This window comes from Aulonocara sp. 'chitande type north' Nkhata Bay, linkage group LG9 (genome assembly GCF_057382095.1).
Source record: "Aulonocara sp. 'chitande type north' Nkhata Bay isolate Kocher_YH1m ecotype deep benthic linkage group LG9, A_spYH_male_GT1.1, whole genome shotgun sequence".
Classification (NCBI taxonomy): Eukaryota; Metazoa; Chordata; class Actinopteri; order Cichliformes; family Cichlidae; genus Aulonocara; species Aulonocara sp. 'chitande type north' Nkhata Bay.
The window spans coordinates 17,476,972-17,495,908 of NC_141352.1; the positions used below are offsets into that span (position 1 = coordinate 17,476,972).

The 18,937-nt window shown below is 42.3% G+C and overlaps 1 protein-coding gene across 1 annotated transcript in view; it reads left to right on the forward strand.

Moving 5' to 3' along the window:
- slco5a1 (solute carrier organic anion transporter family member 5A1) overlaps positions 1-18,937 on the forward strand; it is a 50,688-nt gene that overhangs the window by 26,312 nt on the left and 5,439 nt on the right. Inside the window, exons 5-8 of the mRNA XM_086306163.1 lie at positions 5,836-5,968; positions 6,069-6,289; positions 11,858-12,022; positions 14,649-14,847. Of these exons, the coding sequence (XP_086162289.1) occupies positions 5,836-5,968; positions 6,069-6,289; positions 11,858-12,022; positions 14,649-14,847 (718 nt within the window). The remainder of the gene's footprint in view (positions 1-5,835; positions 5,969-6,068; positions 6,290-11,857; positions 12,023-14,648; positions 14,848-18,937) is intronic.

The window sequence follows — 18,937 nt, forward strand, 5'->3', positions numbered from 1 at the left end:
GCTTTGTTTGGGTGTCCCACGCAGATTTATGTTGTTATCTCAGATACGGTATCTGCCGGCTGCTCGACAGTGTTTGACTTTAATAAGTAGTCAGTCTGTTTTGGTTGCCGAAACTAGGAGCTAACACAGTGAATGTGCAAGTGTATTAAATGTAATCAGTTAGTAATAGTCGGCTCAGTTGTGCTTATGTTGCTTTCAGCTTTTTTTTTTTCCTTTCATGCCTTATTCTCATGCATTTCCACTGCCAGTACGCCATCGCATTTTCTCTATCTGTTCATGCATGTCTCTTGATTTCCATTTAATTCTTCTCCCTGAATGTTCTTATCTGACTGGAAGCAGTTGTACAAGTATGTATAGAGAACTTTCCCCCCATTATTCACTTGGGGCTAAACACATGCACGGTCTTGCAGAGGCAACTCATCCTTCAAGTCTGTGACGACGAATGTGTACTTCATTATAATTGGGACCACATCCATCCTGAAAAACATCATCAACACATAATAAATGGACTTAGAGATGTATGCCTTTTTGTGTATGTGTGTATCATATAAATAACTCATGCATATTAAAGCAGTCTGCCCCACTGGCCTCACTCTGTTCGTGTATGTGTGCCCTTTGGGTGAAACTGTAAGGTTAGGACTTGTAAGAAGACACTGCTATGTCAGCAAGTTGTCATGACAATGCCGCCATTCCCCTATTTCATTGTGTTTTTTCCTCCTCTTGTCTCTCGGGGTTGGAGAGGTCACATGACTGAACTGATCCCCATAATACAGGGATACATAGAGCGGCGTTTCCCTTCTGTGGCTCTTTTTCGAACAGCAGACGCCGCATAGATCATCTATCAAAAACCCCACAAAAAACAGCTACTACACTTTCCAAAGAGCTTTAGGAACTCCACAGAGCAGCAAATCAAAATTCTGTGCTGCCATATCGCATAAAGTAGATGTTATTAAATAAAGTAGAATAACTCATTCTGAGGCTCAGTTGTTATCCTAGGCTAGAGTGAATAGTTAACGTGTGATGTATAGTGCCACATAAATCAACGTGGCAAAGCTCAAGTAACGCTCACGAGACAACGTGATTGCATCTTTTTTAGAGAATCGGCAGCTCCCACGTAACGCGGTGAATACGAACCCAAGGTCGTTCGCTTGCTGCCTGCTGCCTGCTATCCATTCCCGGGCTTGTTTAGAGGCTGACTGAGCGGTGTAGGCTAATGGCCAGGTGGAGCGCTAGATAATTCATTGAAACGAAGCTTTGCAGCCAGAGAGCTGGAAAGAGAAGGATTACAGAGCGAGGCTCATACCTCTACAGCCTTTATTGCAGGACAGTCACTGGAGAGAAATAAATTCCCGAAAAACAAATGAGATTTTTACTTTGGCTGCACGTAAACGTCGCTGCATGGAGTTTGGTTTTGTATATGTGGCTGTGTGGAGCTGTGCGACCTTTTGACCTCACTGACGATGCAAGCCTTGTCCTTTTTATTTCGTCAATGTGCTTAAATCAAATCATTAATCTGCGCTAATTAGTTTGACCACCAGGGAGCTGCTTCATTAGCCGCAATGTGCTTTCTCATCAGGTCCTGTGGCTCTGCATCCTCTGCTGCTCTGGCTGAGTCTCATTGGTGAGGAGAACACGAGGTCAGGAGAGGTCGTGGGGGAGGGGGGTGGAAGGTCACTAGAAGCCATTGCATTTTTATGGATGAAAGTCCGTTCTTGTCATCTAGCTATTCAAGCAGCTTCGGGTGCCTTGGTGACTACCAAAGATGACGCCGTAAAAGCTGAAACGCAGTAAGACCGAGTGCAGTGAAAATCATCTCACCAATTCTTTCAATTCATTCTTCTTTTTCTCTTTGGCCTTCATTCATTCCTACGAGCTGTGAATGAGTCACTGCTGCTCGTGAATACAAAGGAACCGGCAGTGTGGAGGAGGCAGAGCGGAGACAACAGAGCAAAACTGGTCCCTGAAGGTTAGATGTAAGAGGGATGCTGCTGAGCAAGCTTTATCACTCAGTTACACAGCAGGATCAGTCACCGCAGACTGCACCCAAGCTTCTTCTTTTTTTTTTCTTTTGCGCTCCTTCTGTTTCTTGATGTTCGCTCTTTATTCTCACTCTCTGTCTCACATATTGTGACCATACATCACATTTGGTCAGATACTGAACTGGCAGCAGTAATCTTAGGCGCCTACCTTGCCCCAGCGTTTTAGAATTTGTAACTTTTTTACAGCAACACTGATTTTTGAAGCATTGTTTACTTTTCTGCAGAATCATCTTCTTTTATTTTGCGTTTTTCTTTTTGCATTGACATACATATGCTTAATACCTTCTTATTAAATTCCTTCGCAGCCTCTGCATGCACTACAAGTCTGGACGGACATGGGTGTAAACTCCTGCTTGACTGGTTGGTAGACAAATAAAACGGTTTCTTGCTTTACTGCCTTTCTCTTTCTGGATTATTGTTGAGTAAATCTCCTTTCTTCTCCTCTGCCTGACACTGCTGTGTCCATCCATCACAAACACTGGAGCTGAACTGCTAAATTGGTGTCAGTGAAGCCGTTTAAAACCCTAACCTCACTCTTACCCTTAATGCACCTTGCCTCCCTCCTTTCACACTTGCGGGTGAATGCACATTAGAGTTAATGTTTTTAAGATGCAGGGAGAGCTGACCTTGGATGCCGGTGAAGTCACTGAGTTGTAATTGAAACTGTGTGCTTCTTGTTGAGCTGTTTTTGGTGCTGGGGTGATTGTGTTTCCTGAGATTATGTGGCTCAGATGGATTCTGTTTGTGTATCTTAACATGTATGCGGTGTGACTACATTCTCAGTTTATATCTTTTGAGGCCTAGAAACCATGAAGGCTGAGCCGTTACCTCAGCCTACATGAAAGTCAAACTGAATAACCACGTGGATGATTTAGACTTTGTTTAACCTAAGAGTGATAAACCAGTAACTGCAATGCAGCGCTCCTAACGCGGTGCCTCTACACGTGTAGAAAGCCACATCAAGTCTTAATATGTTGTCCTTCAGGTGCCGCTGGTGAAGGTCCATTGTGTAATTCAGTGAAATGAGCCTGTGGGCGCCATGCGTTCCTCATTGGCATGCACCCCTGCAGTCCACTGACGTCTGCCACCGCAGCATGTGTTGTGTGTGTGTCTTTGATGGCGCGCTGCTGCTGTGCCAGCATATTTCTCAATCCGATGCCTGTGCCCCGGTCGCCCTTCAGGCCGGATGTGGCCCTCCAATCCCGTCATCCCAACCTGCTGATCTAAACTATCTCGGCTCTATGCCAAGTGGGCAGGATAGGGCAACGACTAAGGTACAGTTTATGACCCGCCCTTTGTCCTTCAGTCAGGCACAACGGCGTTAACGTGATAGATGGAGTAGCAGGACAGACACAATCCCCCACCAAAGGGGATAAAATATGGCCGTCCTAACCCGGACCCCCACGTATGACGAGGATTGAGTTTGGAGGGCAATCAAAGGACCATGCTTGGTGCTTAACTTTTGCATGACAACATGCTGGTTGGATGCACCTGGTGTATTTGTGACTCAAGCCAGAAGGTGTTTACACTGTGATGTGTTATATTTGGGACAATAGAAAGGTCTATGAGACATTGGAACTATAACTAGTTATTTAGCTATACCCTTATACCGAGAAAGATTGCTAATGGAAGCTACCTACAGATTACAGTTGTCTGTATAGTTTATTGACTAATGTAATGGGCAGTGAATAAAAAGATGATTTGTGGATTTTCTTTTCTTGGATATTTGAAATTTGGAAAATGGGTTAATTAATGCTTTGCAACCCAATCTTTGTTTGCTTCAAGTTTGTCAAGCTTACAGTACTTGATAGTGACATTTAGAGTCTGTCTGATAGGAAGTTTTTAAGACAGATACTGATATTTAGTGAAGAAGAAGATCAACCTGTAATATGGATCAGCAGATGAATCAGTGCGACTATGAGGGAGGATCGTGACGGGGGCAGATCATTTGAATCTGCAGCAATCTATAAAATGGCGTTTACCTACACATTCACCCTTGTCTTTAAACTCCACTACATTTCCCAGAATTCATGTGTGGTTTTTGTGAGACATTTTTAATTTCACAAAAGCCAAGGCACAATAAGACCTCTTATTGTCCCTGCCAACTGTAATGAACTGTTTATTGTCTCCAGGTGCTAATATCCTGTTGCACTGTGTAAATGCTTTGACTGCGGCAATGAATCGACTCTCCGGGCAGCAGGATATGAGAAACGGCAAAGTGAAATGAGTTAAAAAGATCAAACGTGATAAAGGGAGAAAAAGGCAGGAGAAGCTTTAGGTGTCTGGAGAGGAAATTCTTCAGTTCATGTAGATTTTATTGGAATAAGACTTAACAGATCTCCAGGCTCACCCACAACTTGGTTATACATTTTAATATATGTGTTTTTTTTTAGATGTGTATAGGTTGTTTGTTTTCATTACATTTTTAAAAAAATATATTTTTATATAGAAACTTTGAGCGCAGAGAATTGCTGTCTTACATCTTGCGCTTACAAAAGTGTGTTACTGTTAGTGAATGTCTGCTTTAGGTTGGCAAGAGGAGGCTGTTGAGCAATGTTTTCCTCTCTTCTTTTACTCAGTGCTTTTATTTAAGGGAGCCTTGATTTAATTAAGTTTTGATGAGGATTTGGGCTTTAGAAATACGCTTTTTTTTTTTTTTTTTTTTTTTTTGCTACTTTACTGGCCAAAATCCACAGAGGAAACGATGTCCAACAACACCCAAAGTGCTTGGATGAAAATATGTTGGCACGGCAGCTGAAACATTTGGTTAAACAGACTGGGATGAAATGGTGTTTGAGTTTCCATTCTGACAAAGGCGAGCTTACATGGTGGATAATGTGTGTGCGTGCGTGCGTGTTATGTAATCTGGCTGAGAAGACGCGTTCATTTGGTCTCAGAGATAGATTTGATATTTTGGGTGCTGGTGTGGACACACGGCGCACCTGCTGCCTCTCCTGCTAAACACAGGCTCTGTCACAAACAGCAAACACCAGCATGTGTGAACACACAGTTCAGAGACGCAAATCTGAGCATTTTGGTAGGTGTGTGTGTGTGTGTGTGTGTGTGTGTGTGTGTGTGGGAGACGAGCAACAGAAGCATATGGGTTGTAGCTATTTTGATCTCTAACTGCAAAGTCTACATGTGGGTATGAATTTTGTCATTCACGGCAACATTTTCAACCACACACACGCGCGCGCACACACACACACACAGTAATTATTAAGTGCTAGCAGCAGTGTTCCAGGTGTAATTATAGAAAGTTTTGCCCCCTCATTCTGACTGGTAAATGTCTGCTGGATGTCCACAGGAGGTTTTTCCACTTGTCCAACTAACTTTAATGAGTTTTCCTCTTCCTGAAACAAAGAGACGGTGCATGATTGGCTCTCTAACTGATGGTCTTAGACCTCGGTGAGTTAATGTTTCAACCACACAAGGTCTGCTGGTGTGTCAGAGCTACAGGTCATCGTGAGACCTTTGTTTTTGTTTTTGTTTTGTTTTTCCTCAGATGCTTTATGAGCTGTGAGAAATTACCTGAGGTGTAGGTGCGCAGTTTCCACTGATCTCAGTGCAGGTGTTTAAGATATAATGAATGTGATGTAACGAACAGCTCCTCCAGGTCTGATGCAGTCAGTTGCTGGGAACAGTCGGTCATTAAGCATTAATGTGGAAATTTGTAGGCTTTGCTGGCTGCAGGCTTCACACTCATCAAAACTTGCAAATACCTGATAATGTTTAATGAAAGCTGCAAAGTGTTTGTTTTGCAGACTTCTGACTGTTCTGTCTGTGCCTCTTCTAGCCATCATGTATGTGATGGGAGCCCTTGGACCCGCAGCTGGCTACCTGCTTGGAGGCGTCCTTATCGGTTTTTATGTTGACCCCAAGACTGTTGTCAACATAGACCAGAATGATCCTCGGTTTGTTGGAAACTGGTAAATATGAAGCTCGTTTCCTCGTGCCAGCTGTCCTGTGATATGATCATGTATTTTCTCAGATATCTTTATAAAACTTTCATTTTTCTTTTCCTTTCAGGTGGAGTGGTTTTCTCTTGTGTGCCATAGCTATGCTTCTGGTCATCTTCCCCATGTTTGCCTTCCCTAAAAAGCTGCCGCCACGCCACAAAAAGAAGAGGAAGAAGAAGAAGATTGGCTCACCGGGTGACGTGTCCAGTGATGATGACGTGATGAAGGAAAAGTCCAATAGCAAAAGCCAAAATGTTTCCTCCTCCATGGGCTTTGGAAAGGATATTAAAGGTGAGGAACAGATAACATTATTTTCACTAAGTATTCCTTATAGATGGATCTCTAGGTACCTTACACAAAGGACCCATGAGCTACTGATGTCCAAACAGCCTTTAATTCAATCAATGACTGGGATTAGTCATTTTATACTGTAGTGCAAGGTTCACTGAACTCTCCTTTAAAGATGTTATCGATTAGTGATGGAAGAGCGTGTCTACATAGATGCCTAATGAAGCAGCAAACCTTGGAAGTGTTAGTGGACTTTAGGTTCTATTAACTTTAGTAAATAAACAGTAAACATGTCTAAAGGTCACACACAGGACAGTATGGCTGCACAGTGAACTTAATTTTAATCATAGTCACAATTTTGGCTTCCTGCAATGAAATGAGCTCCATTTTAAAATACATGCTCTGCCAATTAAAACACAAAGCAAAAGCAAATTAAGCACTCCTTAAATTAGGACCGACCAGGTGCCTGCATGTGCTGATCGCAGCTGTTCCCTGCACTGTGCTGCTTGAAGCTTCCTACACTAGCCTGGTTGAGCTGGTTGAGTTAAAAGACAGATTTATAAGAAAATTCAAATGTTTGGCACAGGTACAAACACAAGTTGGCACAAATTTAAAAGGAATGTAGCAAAAGTGAAAGCGGTGCTCCTTTTTTGGTCATTAAAATCAGTGTTGATCATCATGATGATAATCATGATTATCATCGTCGTGCAGTCCATCAGTTCATTTTGCCACCAAAGATTACTCGCACTTAAGGATGAACTGGTTCGACTTCAGTGATCAATGTAATATCAAAGCAATGCATTTTTGTGGTCAAAGGTCAAGGTTGCTGTAGCTTCTTATGTGTTCCATTCTTGTGGTTGTTGATGTTTCATGTGCACCTGGATTATTTTCATTACATCTGACACAAACGTTTTCTTGTACTCAGGATGAACTGGGAGGGACTGGATTGTGGTTTTTGCACCACCCTAAAAAATGAAAAATGTGCTGTTAAAAATGTGATTTTTTTAAATTTTTTTTTTAAAGACCCGCCCAATGAATTCCTCCTTCACAACAAATCACATATCGGTCTAGACTCTAGACAGACGTGATTGCAAACTGCAACCGGACTGGTTTTTGGAGGCGTCCAGCTACAAAGTGGTGATTCTAGTTTATGTCATCTCTGAGCCAGATGCCCCAGGAATCTCCCGGCTTTCCCTGGAAGAGCCTCTAGCTGAGTCCTGCTCTAGTGTTTCCCAGTTACCTCTTGTGCAATTTTTGCTCTCAGTCAGACAGCTCTCTCACTCTCTCTTTCGCTCTCTCTTTTAAATGAGCTCTCAAGAGAGTTCAGTCACATTTCCACACACAGGACTAGACAGACTGAGCTGCAGAGGAGTGCACGTTCGCATATGTGAAAATCACAGCTGTAAATTTGAACACGCATTTAAGGTTTCTGCACGCTTATAAATGAATCCCCGTGTGTACGTCGGAGCATTCGGAACAGGATTTCGTCTCAGAGAGACGCACCCGTGCTGGAATGATGATGAATGCGTTATAGCTTCATCAGCCCACAGCTAGCTCTCCGGCTGTTTTATTTGTCTCAGCACAATGTTTTGGGCTGTTGTGCAAACTGTGGCCAATTTCGCAGACTCGGGAGGTTCAGTGTTTGGATCTGGAATGTATTACAATACTGTGCATGTCCTTCAATTGAGGTGTGCTTGTTTGTCCATAGCCCGAATTCAGCACTTTCTGCGAAAGATATGCTGCTGTGAAGTAGCTATCTTTTTTCTTTTTTTTTTGTTGTGCCCTTCACATCATAAGCAAACCCTGAAAAATGCTAACACTGATTTTTTTTACACATCACAGTGACAAACTCTTGATTATGGGAAATTCCAGGCCTTGGTCTACTGCTGCGTGAATGCAGTTCCCCATGGAAATGTTGTCATTATGGATAAAAAAACTGCTGACACATACTGTGTATTACAGCCATGTTTCAATATGTGATTTATTACCTTGGCATGCTGTGAAATACACACACAGGTATTTCAGCTGGCATTTATTCCTCTCACAGGATAAAACGGATTTCAAGACTCAGTTCTTAGCTCCAAACGTCAGCATCCGTCTGAAGAATAGAGTCATTTCATGTCAAAATATGCGTTTTGCATTTATACCCTCTCAAATCAGTTTTAAATACTGTAGCGCGCAACGACTCAAAGCTAAAATGATATAGGGGTCGGTGCATTGTATTACTAACTGCGGTAAATTGTCGTTCTATATCTTTAACCAACACGAAATGTGACACGCGACTATTAACGACGCTTAACGTGTCTGTGTTTCAACCTTGTTGGTTGGCTTGATCAAATAGATGACACAATTTGACGGTGTCGTCAAATAAATCCTAATAGAAAAGCAAATGTGGCAACTCTTGTGAGCCAGTGGTCTGTGTGATTGAGGGAGCAGCTGCTGTAGATGCCAGCAGGACTTCACCATCTGTCCCCCTGCAGACAGCGTTACAGCACGCCTCCCAGGAATGAAATAATTAGCGTCACTTTCCTTTTCCTACCATTTGATCTGGGATAATGCTGACAGATGCTGCTAATATTTCCCCGCCTACAACAAGATCAGTTGCATTAGTACTGAGACTGCTATTCTCATATCTAGGCACCGTGTCATCTAGTCACACTGGCCGGCTTCCTAATAACCTCCTTTAATAAAAGGCGATAATAATCAACATCACTTTCTTTCTGCCCTTTCTTTTGTTCCTGCTTTGCTTTGTGGTATTTGCTTTTGAGGCGTGTGAGTCAGAAGAAGCCCTCGTGAGAGCCGCATGGCTGTAAAACCTTTTGTGTTTAAAATCCCTGGACACACATACACACTAGCAGGGAGAGACTGGAGATGCCAGTTGCGCAGAGGGTAGGCGAGCCACCTCCAGCTAAAAGGTTTTCCAAGTCTCGCTTTTGTGCCCAAATGTGACTGATCAGACCACACACACACTCATACTGAGAGAAAAAGACTGTAGAGATGGAAGAAAGGCTGAGCGGCAAGAGCAAGATTTTCATGATTAAAATATAAGGCTGTCATTATGATCTAATGATTTTTTTCTCTCATTTGAATAAAGAAGCTGTACTGACATATTTGTGACCTGACTTCTTAAAGTTGGTTGGACGTTTTCTGACTCTTTGTGTTTCCTCTGAATAGTAAAAAAAAAGAAAAAAAGAAATTTTCCCAAATTTATTTTTCTTTCTATTCACTTTGTCTCTTGTTATAAGTGTTATAATCAAAGGAAACCCTACAGACTCTTAAAGGATGATTTGCTCCAGCTCAAGGTGACTTTGGAGCTGTAGATTCTGCAGCACGTTCCGGGCGTTCTACGGCACATCAAACATCCAAACTACATGGATAGTAGTTATAGAGAAGCAGTAGCTTGAATCTGAGGTCCCTGTGGATTGCAGAGATCCTCATTCTGTCAAACTGTTCCTGAAATTGTATACCTTAGCTGTGCTGAGATGGAGAAGTCCATATGCGCCAGTGACCTTGTACCTCTTACAAGCACATTCAAGGAAAGCTTATCTTACACAAGGTTTAGACACATAAAATATACAGAAGACCGAAATAATGTCCTGAATATGTCGTGAAAACAGGGAAACCAGGGAGCCATCCCTGGCAGAGACTGTATATTTCCATCTCCTCTGATCTGATATCTTTTTATAAGATATAAGCAGGGATTAAAATCTGAAACCCAATTTTAGGGGTCAAATCTGGAACAGAATTACTTAAAAAATCTTGCTTTTGTGAGGTTGTGGTCAGCTGACCTTTGCTGCTCTTTGTGTGTTTAGTCAGCTAAATTCAACAAGATACATATCGATGTTTCACAACTTATATCACAGATTTTTCCAACCCTTTAATACCATGAAAGTATTATAAAAGGTAGCAAGTGAATCTAATCAACATCATTTGAAATACAAATTAATGTCTGCTACCTTTGATGTAAGCTAATATTGACCACGAACACCACGTCTGCTCCGTAGCAGTCCAACATGAAGTCCTGACTGTAAACTTCACCACAACACTGTAAACTAACCAGTTTAGCCTGCATTAAACTGCTTAGTAGTGTCCTACAGTATTTTTATGCAAAGTTTGAATGAGACAAAATGAGTGTACTTCAATTCTTAACTTTCATTTTAAATGATCTCCAACTTAACCCACCCTAAACAAAAAATTGTTGTTGTTGATAATATTCGCTTCTCTTCTGTAGCTCTGACCGCAACTTTACATTTGCACCATGAACGGTTTACAGGAGTGAGAAGAAAACAGAATGTGTTCCGGGCATAGCAGTGAGTGGGATGTCTTTATTTTCTCATTTAATGAAAAGGATTTCTCTGTCATCATAAATTATGAACTCATTTGACGGTGTTATGCTGGCAGTATGGTAACCCGCCTATCAGATTTAATAGATCATTAATTAAAGGTGCTGGATTGTCGTTCCAGATCATTCCTGCACACATTAATGTCTGTATATAAGATATATGCAGAGATGCATTTTTGACATAACTGCATAATTGCATTGGGATAAAAAACATTTTTTAAAAACATTTCCTGGGACTATTAAAGGCTAGTAGCAGGGAGTTGATTAGTGATTCAAATGGAAGTCTCACATTTGTTTTGTCTTGACAGCAACCATCTGCCCTGCTTGTTTATGTATGAGTACCTGAATCCTTACTTGCTCCAAACATTTTTTTTTTTATTGTCACCAGATATTTATCTTTGAATCAATAAAAACATTTCGGTCCACTTTTCTTTGCTGCTATTTCTCAGCCAGTATGACCAATGTACTGGACTCCATAGGAAAGACAAGGAGCTCAGTTCTGCCCGGTAACAGTAATGCACATTTGCAGTTAGACCACATGACTACCGAGTGACAGAATTAAGGGGGGGTGTTTTCATCATGGGGACCAAATCATATGGACACTGCCCTCAAGCAGACATAAATGCCCTTGTCATGATAAACCAAGGATGACAGTATTCAGGCTGTAAATGCAGAGATTGGTTGGTTGGTTTTGTGCACGCAGCACAGAGGCACATGATCCGCATGTTTGCACTGTATGGCAAACATGCCGGTGGCTTCGTGAAACCCCTGAAGCTCAAAACGATATGTAGGCACAACTAAATAATGAAGGGAGATAATTAAGAGGGCAGCATGAATGGTTAAATTGTGCTCATTTATAAAAAGAAAGCGTTTTCCACAGAAATCGCGGAACATCTGCATGTTTGTTTACTGTCTTTTTCTTCTGCAGTCGTGCGTGAAACAAGAATAATTACCCGGACTAATGAGACGAGGCTGAGTGCATCTTTGTATTTAACAATATTTGAGTGAGTTTCATAGACGTTTAAGTGTTGTTTACTCTGACATTACCTAAGGCTGATACTACTTAGGGCTCGTTTTGGCTTTTTTCAATTACAACTCTTCTTGCAACGATTCTTCCGATTGTAGAGTGTGTGTGGGAGAGAGTGAGAGCCAAATTAAGAAATTGAGTGCGCGTTAATTACAGCGCGAAGGTAATGAGCTGCTCCGTCTTGTCTTGTGTCGCTCCTCAGACCTTCCCAAGGCAGCACTGAGGATCCTCAGCAACATGACCTTTCTGTTCGTCAGCCTGTCCTACACAGCAGAGTGTGCCATTGTCACCGCCTTCATCACCTTCATTCCCAAGTTTATTGAGTCACAGTTTGGTATCCCTGCCTCCAATGCTAGCATATACACAGGTGAGTGTGACTTTCTTTACTCGTAGGTGTGAATATGTTGCTACTAGCTGCCAGTGAAAAAGCTGTGGCAGATGGTTCACTTTATTAATGGTACTTATGTCGGTTTTGTTTTCTACAATCAGAAAATAGCCGTCGATTCAGTCTGTACTGACTTAAGCTCACATTTGTTCTCACCTCTCCACGTGCACACATCGCTATGACTCTTTGAGTCCTGCTGGATTTCATTCAGTGATAATCTTCCATTACATCTCATGACTGTAACACACAAGTCTCTGCAGGCGACATTCATCATAGCTTGGTCTCTCTGATATGCACAACCACACATACACACACAGGACCCTCCACCCTGCCTACGATTTGTGCACCACATACGTAGGGTTCACAAAGAACCGGTCTAATCCTTCAGTCGCGTCTAAGCCAGCGGTATTAATGCACAACTAATCTGGTATCAGGATTACTACGCTAAGGACTGATTAAAAACTTAATTATGTCTTTGAAGTCATGAAGGTGTGGGTATTTGTGTGTGTGTCTGTGTGTGTGTCCAAGAATACTGCTGGCTAACATATGGTCATTTTTAGACTCTCACATATACACACAATACCGTCGCCTCTTCTCGTCTGCCTGTTGCCAGGATACAAGGGGTAAGGGCAAACGGGTGGTGCAGTTGCCATGACTACTCAAATGATGCCAAGCTGCCAGGATGTGATGATGGTTAGAGGCGAGGAGGAGAGGTGCCTCCCGTTGATGGGAGCATAGTGCTTCCTCAAATAGTCAGCTGGACTGACCGAATACATTTCAGATATGATGCAAAGGAAGTGTTGGTTATAACTTAGTAGGTGTAGGTTTGGTATTTATATGCCAGATATCCAAATCTCTTTGCTAATAGCTCTTCTGGAATCACATTGTTTGTGCAAAAATACTCCTTTATGTCTCTTAAGCTGCAATATCTTTGGCATTTTTCATAGATTCGAGGAAAGAAATGGAAGCAAATTATATGTCTCTATAACAGGCTGCTACTAACAAACTGCCTAAAGGTACAATTTAAAATTGTTTTTTTGTTAAGTTTGCTTCAGTGATTCATAGGTCAGTGTTAAGTGGGTTAACAAACACAAAACTTTGAAAGACCTCCAGATAGCCTGGAGAACTATTGTGGCTGTAAAATACAAAATAATCTCATCTTTCAGGAACCTTTGAATGGTTTTTCTCTAGCACAAACAGTAATGGAGTTGTGCTTTTTTGAAGAGCACTTGTAAAATGTGCACGCTGCAAGGCTGATGTTTAAAAAAGAAGAAAAAATCAAAAAGATCACTTTTTTAAAAAAAAATCCAAGAAAGTCTGGCTGCTGGGAAGCAAGAAAGAAATGAGGGGTGACTCAAGACTTTTGCACAGTACTGTATATAAATAAACATGACTCGGCTTAGTGTAACTAAAGTGAGCTAGCACTGCATTTAATGAATAGCAATATAGTCTCACAGACATCAAATAGAAATAACTTGAAATTACATTAATTACCACCTTGTTGGATCAGCATCATGCCTGGTTACAGAGCTGCCACAGCTACATGTTCATTAGATGTTGCTGCAGAGATAGAGCTGTAACATCACACACGCCCCTCTCAGCTGTAGCCTCCCCCTCTTCTGCTGCTTTGCTTTCTGTTTTTTGACTATTTGTCACTTTAGTTTCCCTTTGTGTTCCTTATAGTTCTTCTTAGGTTCTTAAAGCACCTCTTGCATATAGTGACACACACGTAACCTCTCATGTTAATAACTGTTAATGCGGAAAGAATATGTGTAAAGAGCCTTTTTCCCCCCATGTGTACATGTTTAATGTCTCACAAAGTGCATGGTTTAAGCATAGAAACATGCACTTATAGGATAATTTTAAACACCTGTATTCTGCCTAGTTCTCCCTGAGCATGCTCAAGGATACTTTGTCTTTTGTCCTCTCTTCTGTTTTTTCCTCTTGAGCTCTGCTTTTAACACACACACACACACACACACACACACACACACACACACAAATACCATGGATACGGTGAGAAGCCACATGACATTTATGTGTACTCTTATCATTTCTCTGCTAATCCTCTGTCTTTGACGGCCCTCCGCCTCCGCTGACTGACCCGGTCTTGCTCATTACCCAGCTGTGAGCATGTGCGGCTGGGCTCGTGGGCTGCCATGTGCACCCACCCTGATCCTCGACCCCAGCATGAGGACACTTGCCACTCGGCCTGTTTTGCTAGAGGCCAGGGTTGCCTCTCTTCTCGCTGTCAGTCTGACTGGCTGTGGTGGACTGAGAGCACGTGCTGCAGCCTGAAATGACTCACAGCTAACCCACAGCGTGGCCTTGTCACATTGATGGAGCAAACCTAGTCTGGTCTCTTGCTTTCGATAAAGTAATTTATTCTTGATTAAACGGGCGGGGTGACCTTGAGCAACAATTTCTGACAAAACTCACAAACTCTGTCATATAAACGCATAACGAGCTCGCTTGGCATTCGTGTCGGTGTGCCTGATTAGAAAGCTGTGCCTCAGATGTGTACACCAATTCATCCAGTGTTATCATTTTTCCATGGCACGTTTTATCTGCTTGCAACACCTCTCCATCTCACCGATTACTTTCTCAGGTGTGATCATCGTACCCAGTGCCGGGGTGGGCATCGTGCTTGGGGGCTACATCATCAAGAAGTTGAAGCTCGGCGCAAGAGAGTCGGCCAAGCTGGCCATGATCTGCAGTGGGGTGTCTCTTCTGTGCTTTTCCACTCTCTTCATAGTGGGCTGCGAGAGCATTAATCTAGGAGGCATCAACATACCCTACACCACTGGGTAAGGACAGATAAACAGAAGTTATTGGAAAGGAATTGTAAACCTAACATTGCTTTTCATTCAAAATAATATCTAAACATCATTTAAGAGGTTTCATTAGTTGTAAAATAGACACACTAGACAGTTTTTTTCCCAGTCTGATCGAAGTCTTGATTTTTTGCTTTGCAAGCGTGACTCTAAAAACAAAATTAATCATTTAAAATGAGCCATTGCAAAGCCAGAATGCTCAGACTAGACTGTGTATAAGATGTATCTGAGAAAGGGTGTGGGCTGTCAGCGCTCCCATCTTCCTCATGTGTTGTGGTGTTGGGAGTGTGAATGATTAATTAGCAACACTGGCATCTGCTGAAGTGACTCGCTTTGCCACCTCTATTTCTGAAGCTGCTGCGGCTCGACAGCACATCAGCAGCCTGCTGCTGAGTTAACAAACAGTCATGTGACGTGTCAGCCCCGGGGGCAGAAATATGGAGTGGTCTGCTGGCACACTCAGCTATGAGCCCGCTCGCACAGACGGGCGGTACCATCCACACGGCGACCCTGGATGATGCAAAAGACCCTGCAAACTGATTACAAACATTGCAAATCTACTGTAATAATTTCCTCCTCTCCTCCTACTGTTTGCTGCTAGCATTCTCAGATGTTACGTGTGCAAGCATACAGGGATAAATAATACAAATGCAGTGAACATGACAAGTATTCACAGCACTTCACTTATTGCACATTTTGTTAGATTTACAGCTTTATTCCAAAATGTATTAGGTTCAAGTTTGGGCTCTGGCTGGAACACTCAAGGACATTTTCAGAGTGGTCCCAAAGCCTGAAGCACACTGAATGATGTCTCTCTACATTTGTATTCATCTTTCCCTAAACCCTGACTAGCCTCCCAGTTCCTGCTGCTGACAAAGCAGCATGATGCTGCCACCACCGTGCTTCACTGTAGGGATGGTATTGGGTGATATCATTTAACCTCCTAGGACCTGGCGTCCACATATGTGAACATCACATTTTGGGTTATTTAGACCAAAATACAAACTTTTGCTCTACAAGGGCCTGATATCCACTTACGAGGACATTGTAGTGCCATTGTTCTGTCGAAATTCAAAATGAATGTCCTCATATGTGGATCTCATTTTTCTCAGAAACAAAAATCAGGTAAAAATAAAAAATCAGGTAATTCTTTGTTTTTACACTCATCTGGTCCCAATCAGCCCAAATAGCAAAGAGAAATTAAGAGGTTAATAATAAGGTGATGAACAGAACCTGGTTTCCTCCAGTAGCAACAATCGGCATTCAGGCCAAAAGGTTCAATCTTTGTTTCACTAGACCAGAGGATTTAGTTTCTCGTGGTCTGAGAATCCTTCAGGTGCCTTTTGCAAAACCCAGAGTAGGTTTTCCACCCTGTTGACCCAGGATAATATTGAAAACCTGCAGGACACTGGCCCTTGAGGCCTGTAGTTTCCCATCCCTGTTCCAGAAGGTTCCCCTCTCACCACAGAACAACACAGGAGCTCTGTAAGAAAAATTAATGGAACAACTGAAGTGTTGTGAATACACCAAACATTTTATTAGCCAAGAAAACTTACATTAATTAGGCTCAACCGAAAAACCATCCAAGAGTGGACGCACTTGAGTTGACCTCATAATTCACAGCAAGCTAATGGCTCTGTCACACAAGTTTACTAAGAACAGATTGTATGTAATTGCCAACTTGACCCCATTCAATTACAGACTGATATCAGATTGACGCTGTCTTATGGCAACATTTATGACAGGGTTAGGGTTAGGTTAACTTCGAAGACATCACTTTCAGTTTAAAATAAAAAAGTAATATCGCAATATTTAGCATAATATTGTACCTTAAGTAAGTTATTGTGATAATATCGTATCGTATAATATCTGGTGATTTCCACCTCTAGTTTGTATCCATGTGTATCCCACTAAATACACTTAACAGTGCTTAACCTATGTGAAATGTGCTTTTCGCATAACTAAGTTAATTAAGGGGACTATTTACTACACTGCCAGTAAGCCCCTGTGCTTTAAAGTCCTGGAGCTGACTCATTGTAACTGTAGTTTTTGTCTGAGCCCATGTTTGTAGAGGGGTCAACAAGACTGTGTGAGCCAGCGGGCCTCCTCATTACGAGCAGCGGTGGTCTCTAGTCACAGGTAACACCCACACGGGAAATATTTAACCCAAGCTGCCCTTTGTGTCTGTACTCTTATGCTAGTCTAGACGCGGCTCTCCCCCTGCTGACAGACTGAGGACTATCTGACAAAAAAAGGACAAAGCCAGGAGGCATGTCGAGTTATGTAATGTTCTTAAATGTCTGCTAAAGTGTAATGTGATAATGTGTTGGGCTGGTTTTCTTAATTGAAAGCTACAGCATCTTCCCACAAGACCTTTGTTCCTGATAAACCTCCCGACATCACAGGTTTGGTTGTTGTCCTTTTTTTTTTTTTTTCCTGGTCATTGTCTGCCAGCGTCAAAGCCGATTAAACCACTCACTCTCGTCGCTCTGTGCTTGGGTTTTTCATGCAGCGTTGCCTGGGCACAGTGATGCAAAATTTGCAGGGTTCATTAAAGGCCGGGGTTTGGTCTAGAAAGGGACATGTGCAATCAGTGCTGCAAGACTGCAACTCCATGAGCCTTAAATGCCTTTTCTTAAAAAAAAAAAAATGTATGCACACACACACACAGAGTCTGGAATGTGACACTGTTATGTCAGGGCGAGCCCAAATGTGTCGTTCCAGTGACAGCTAATAAAGATGAGCCTGGACTTTCCGGTCCTGTGAAAAATGATGGTCCAGTGATTTAAGAGTTTTTTATTTTTTTCCCCTGTTTGGCAGATTTTACGTAATGAAAAAAATTACTGGCAACGAGAGTAACCTACCATTACACGGCATGTCAAAAATAATCAGAGAGAGAGGCCCCACCAGTGTTGGCTGTGTGTGCTTGCGAGCGTCACTCCTGACCGCTGTGTTGTTAGGGCCTGTCCCCATCTGTTCCGCAGGGCTCAGAGTGAAGCTTCCCAGAGAAAACCCAGGGCTCGCTTCACTGCTCCCGGCTTAGATGAAGCCAAAGTCCTGTCTGGCTTAGAGCGACTGTTCCCACACTGCCTAAAGAGCCAGTGGAGGTGTCACTTCCTCATCCCCCCTCGTTTCTGTCATTCTATCATCACACATTCCACACGGCTAGATCAAAGTTAATCAGAAGGCGGATTATATATAGAGACAACTGTAAAGATTGTCAGGAAGATCAGCAGCCTCCTCAATAATACTTTTTCTTTGTTGAATATACAGCTCCACACAGAAACTATTTCAGTTTTTTAATTGCTTTTTGATGCTTTTTCCCCCCTTTTTTCTCCACCCTTGAAACAAAACTTTATGGCATGCTGAGAGGGAGAGTGGGACAAGTTTAATTGTCTTTGCAGCAGGGAATGTGGTTTAAAATGCTGCATATAGGGCCATTAATTTGTTTTCAATTTTCCCGGAGCTAAGTGACGTGCTGATCCTCCCGCGGGCTCACGCTTGCAAAAAGAGATTGCACTCACGCTAACCTGGACAAATTAATGCTTAAGAAATTATTAAATTCTCCTGCAAATTGAATGGCCAATTCCCCTTGCCTCCAGCTCTTGCTAACACAGCGCTCGTGTGCATTGCTAAATTAAAAATGAGGGGTGGGGTATATATAAAAAAAAAAAGACTTTGGTGCATTTTAGCATTAACTGATATAGTTGGAAAAATTGAATCGGCTGGAAAATATGAGGTAGAAATAAGCGCCGAGTCAGGCCAGAGGGCAAAATAAACAAATAACATTACTGAATTAAATGGAAAAAAAATGGCTTTATGATGATTAAAAATTCACTTTTTAAAATACCGTGCTCTGCTATTGGTGCATCTTCCACCCACTGATTTTTATTTTATAAACATATATCTAACCTGAGGTCTCTTATTGGGATGGAACCAGCCAAAGCTGTGATTGGCCCCATAAAACCCCAACGTGCAAGCATTTGGTGACAGTGGCAAGGGAAAAAACCTCTGGAGGGGCAGCCATCTGCCGCAATCGGTTGACACGCATTCTCTCACATTC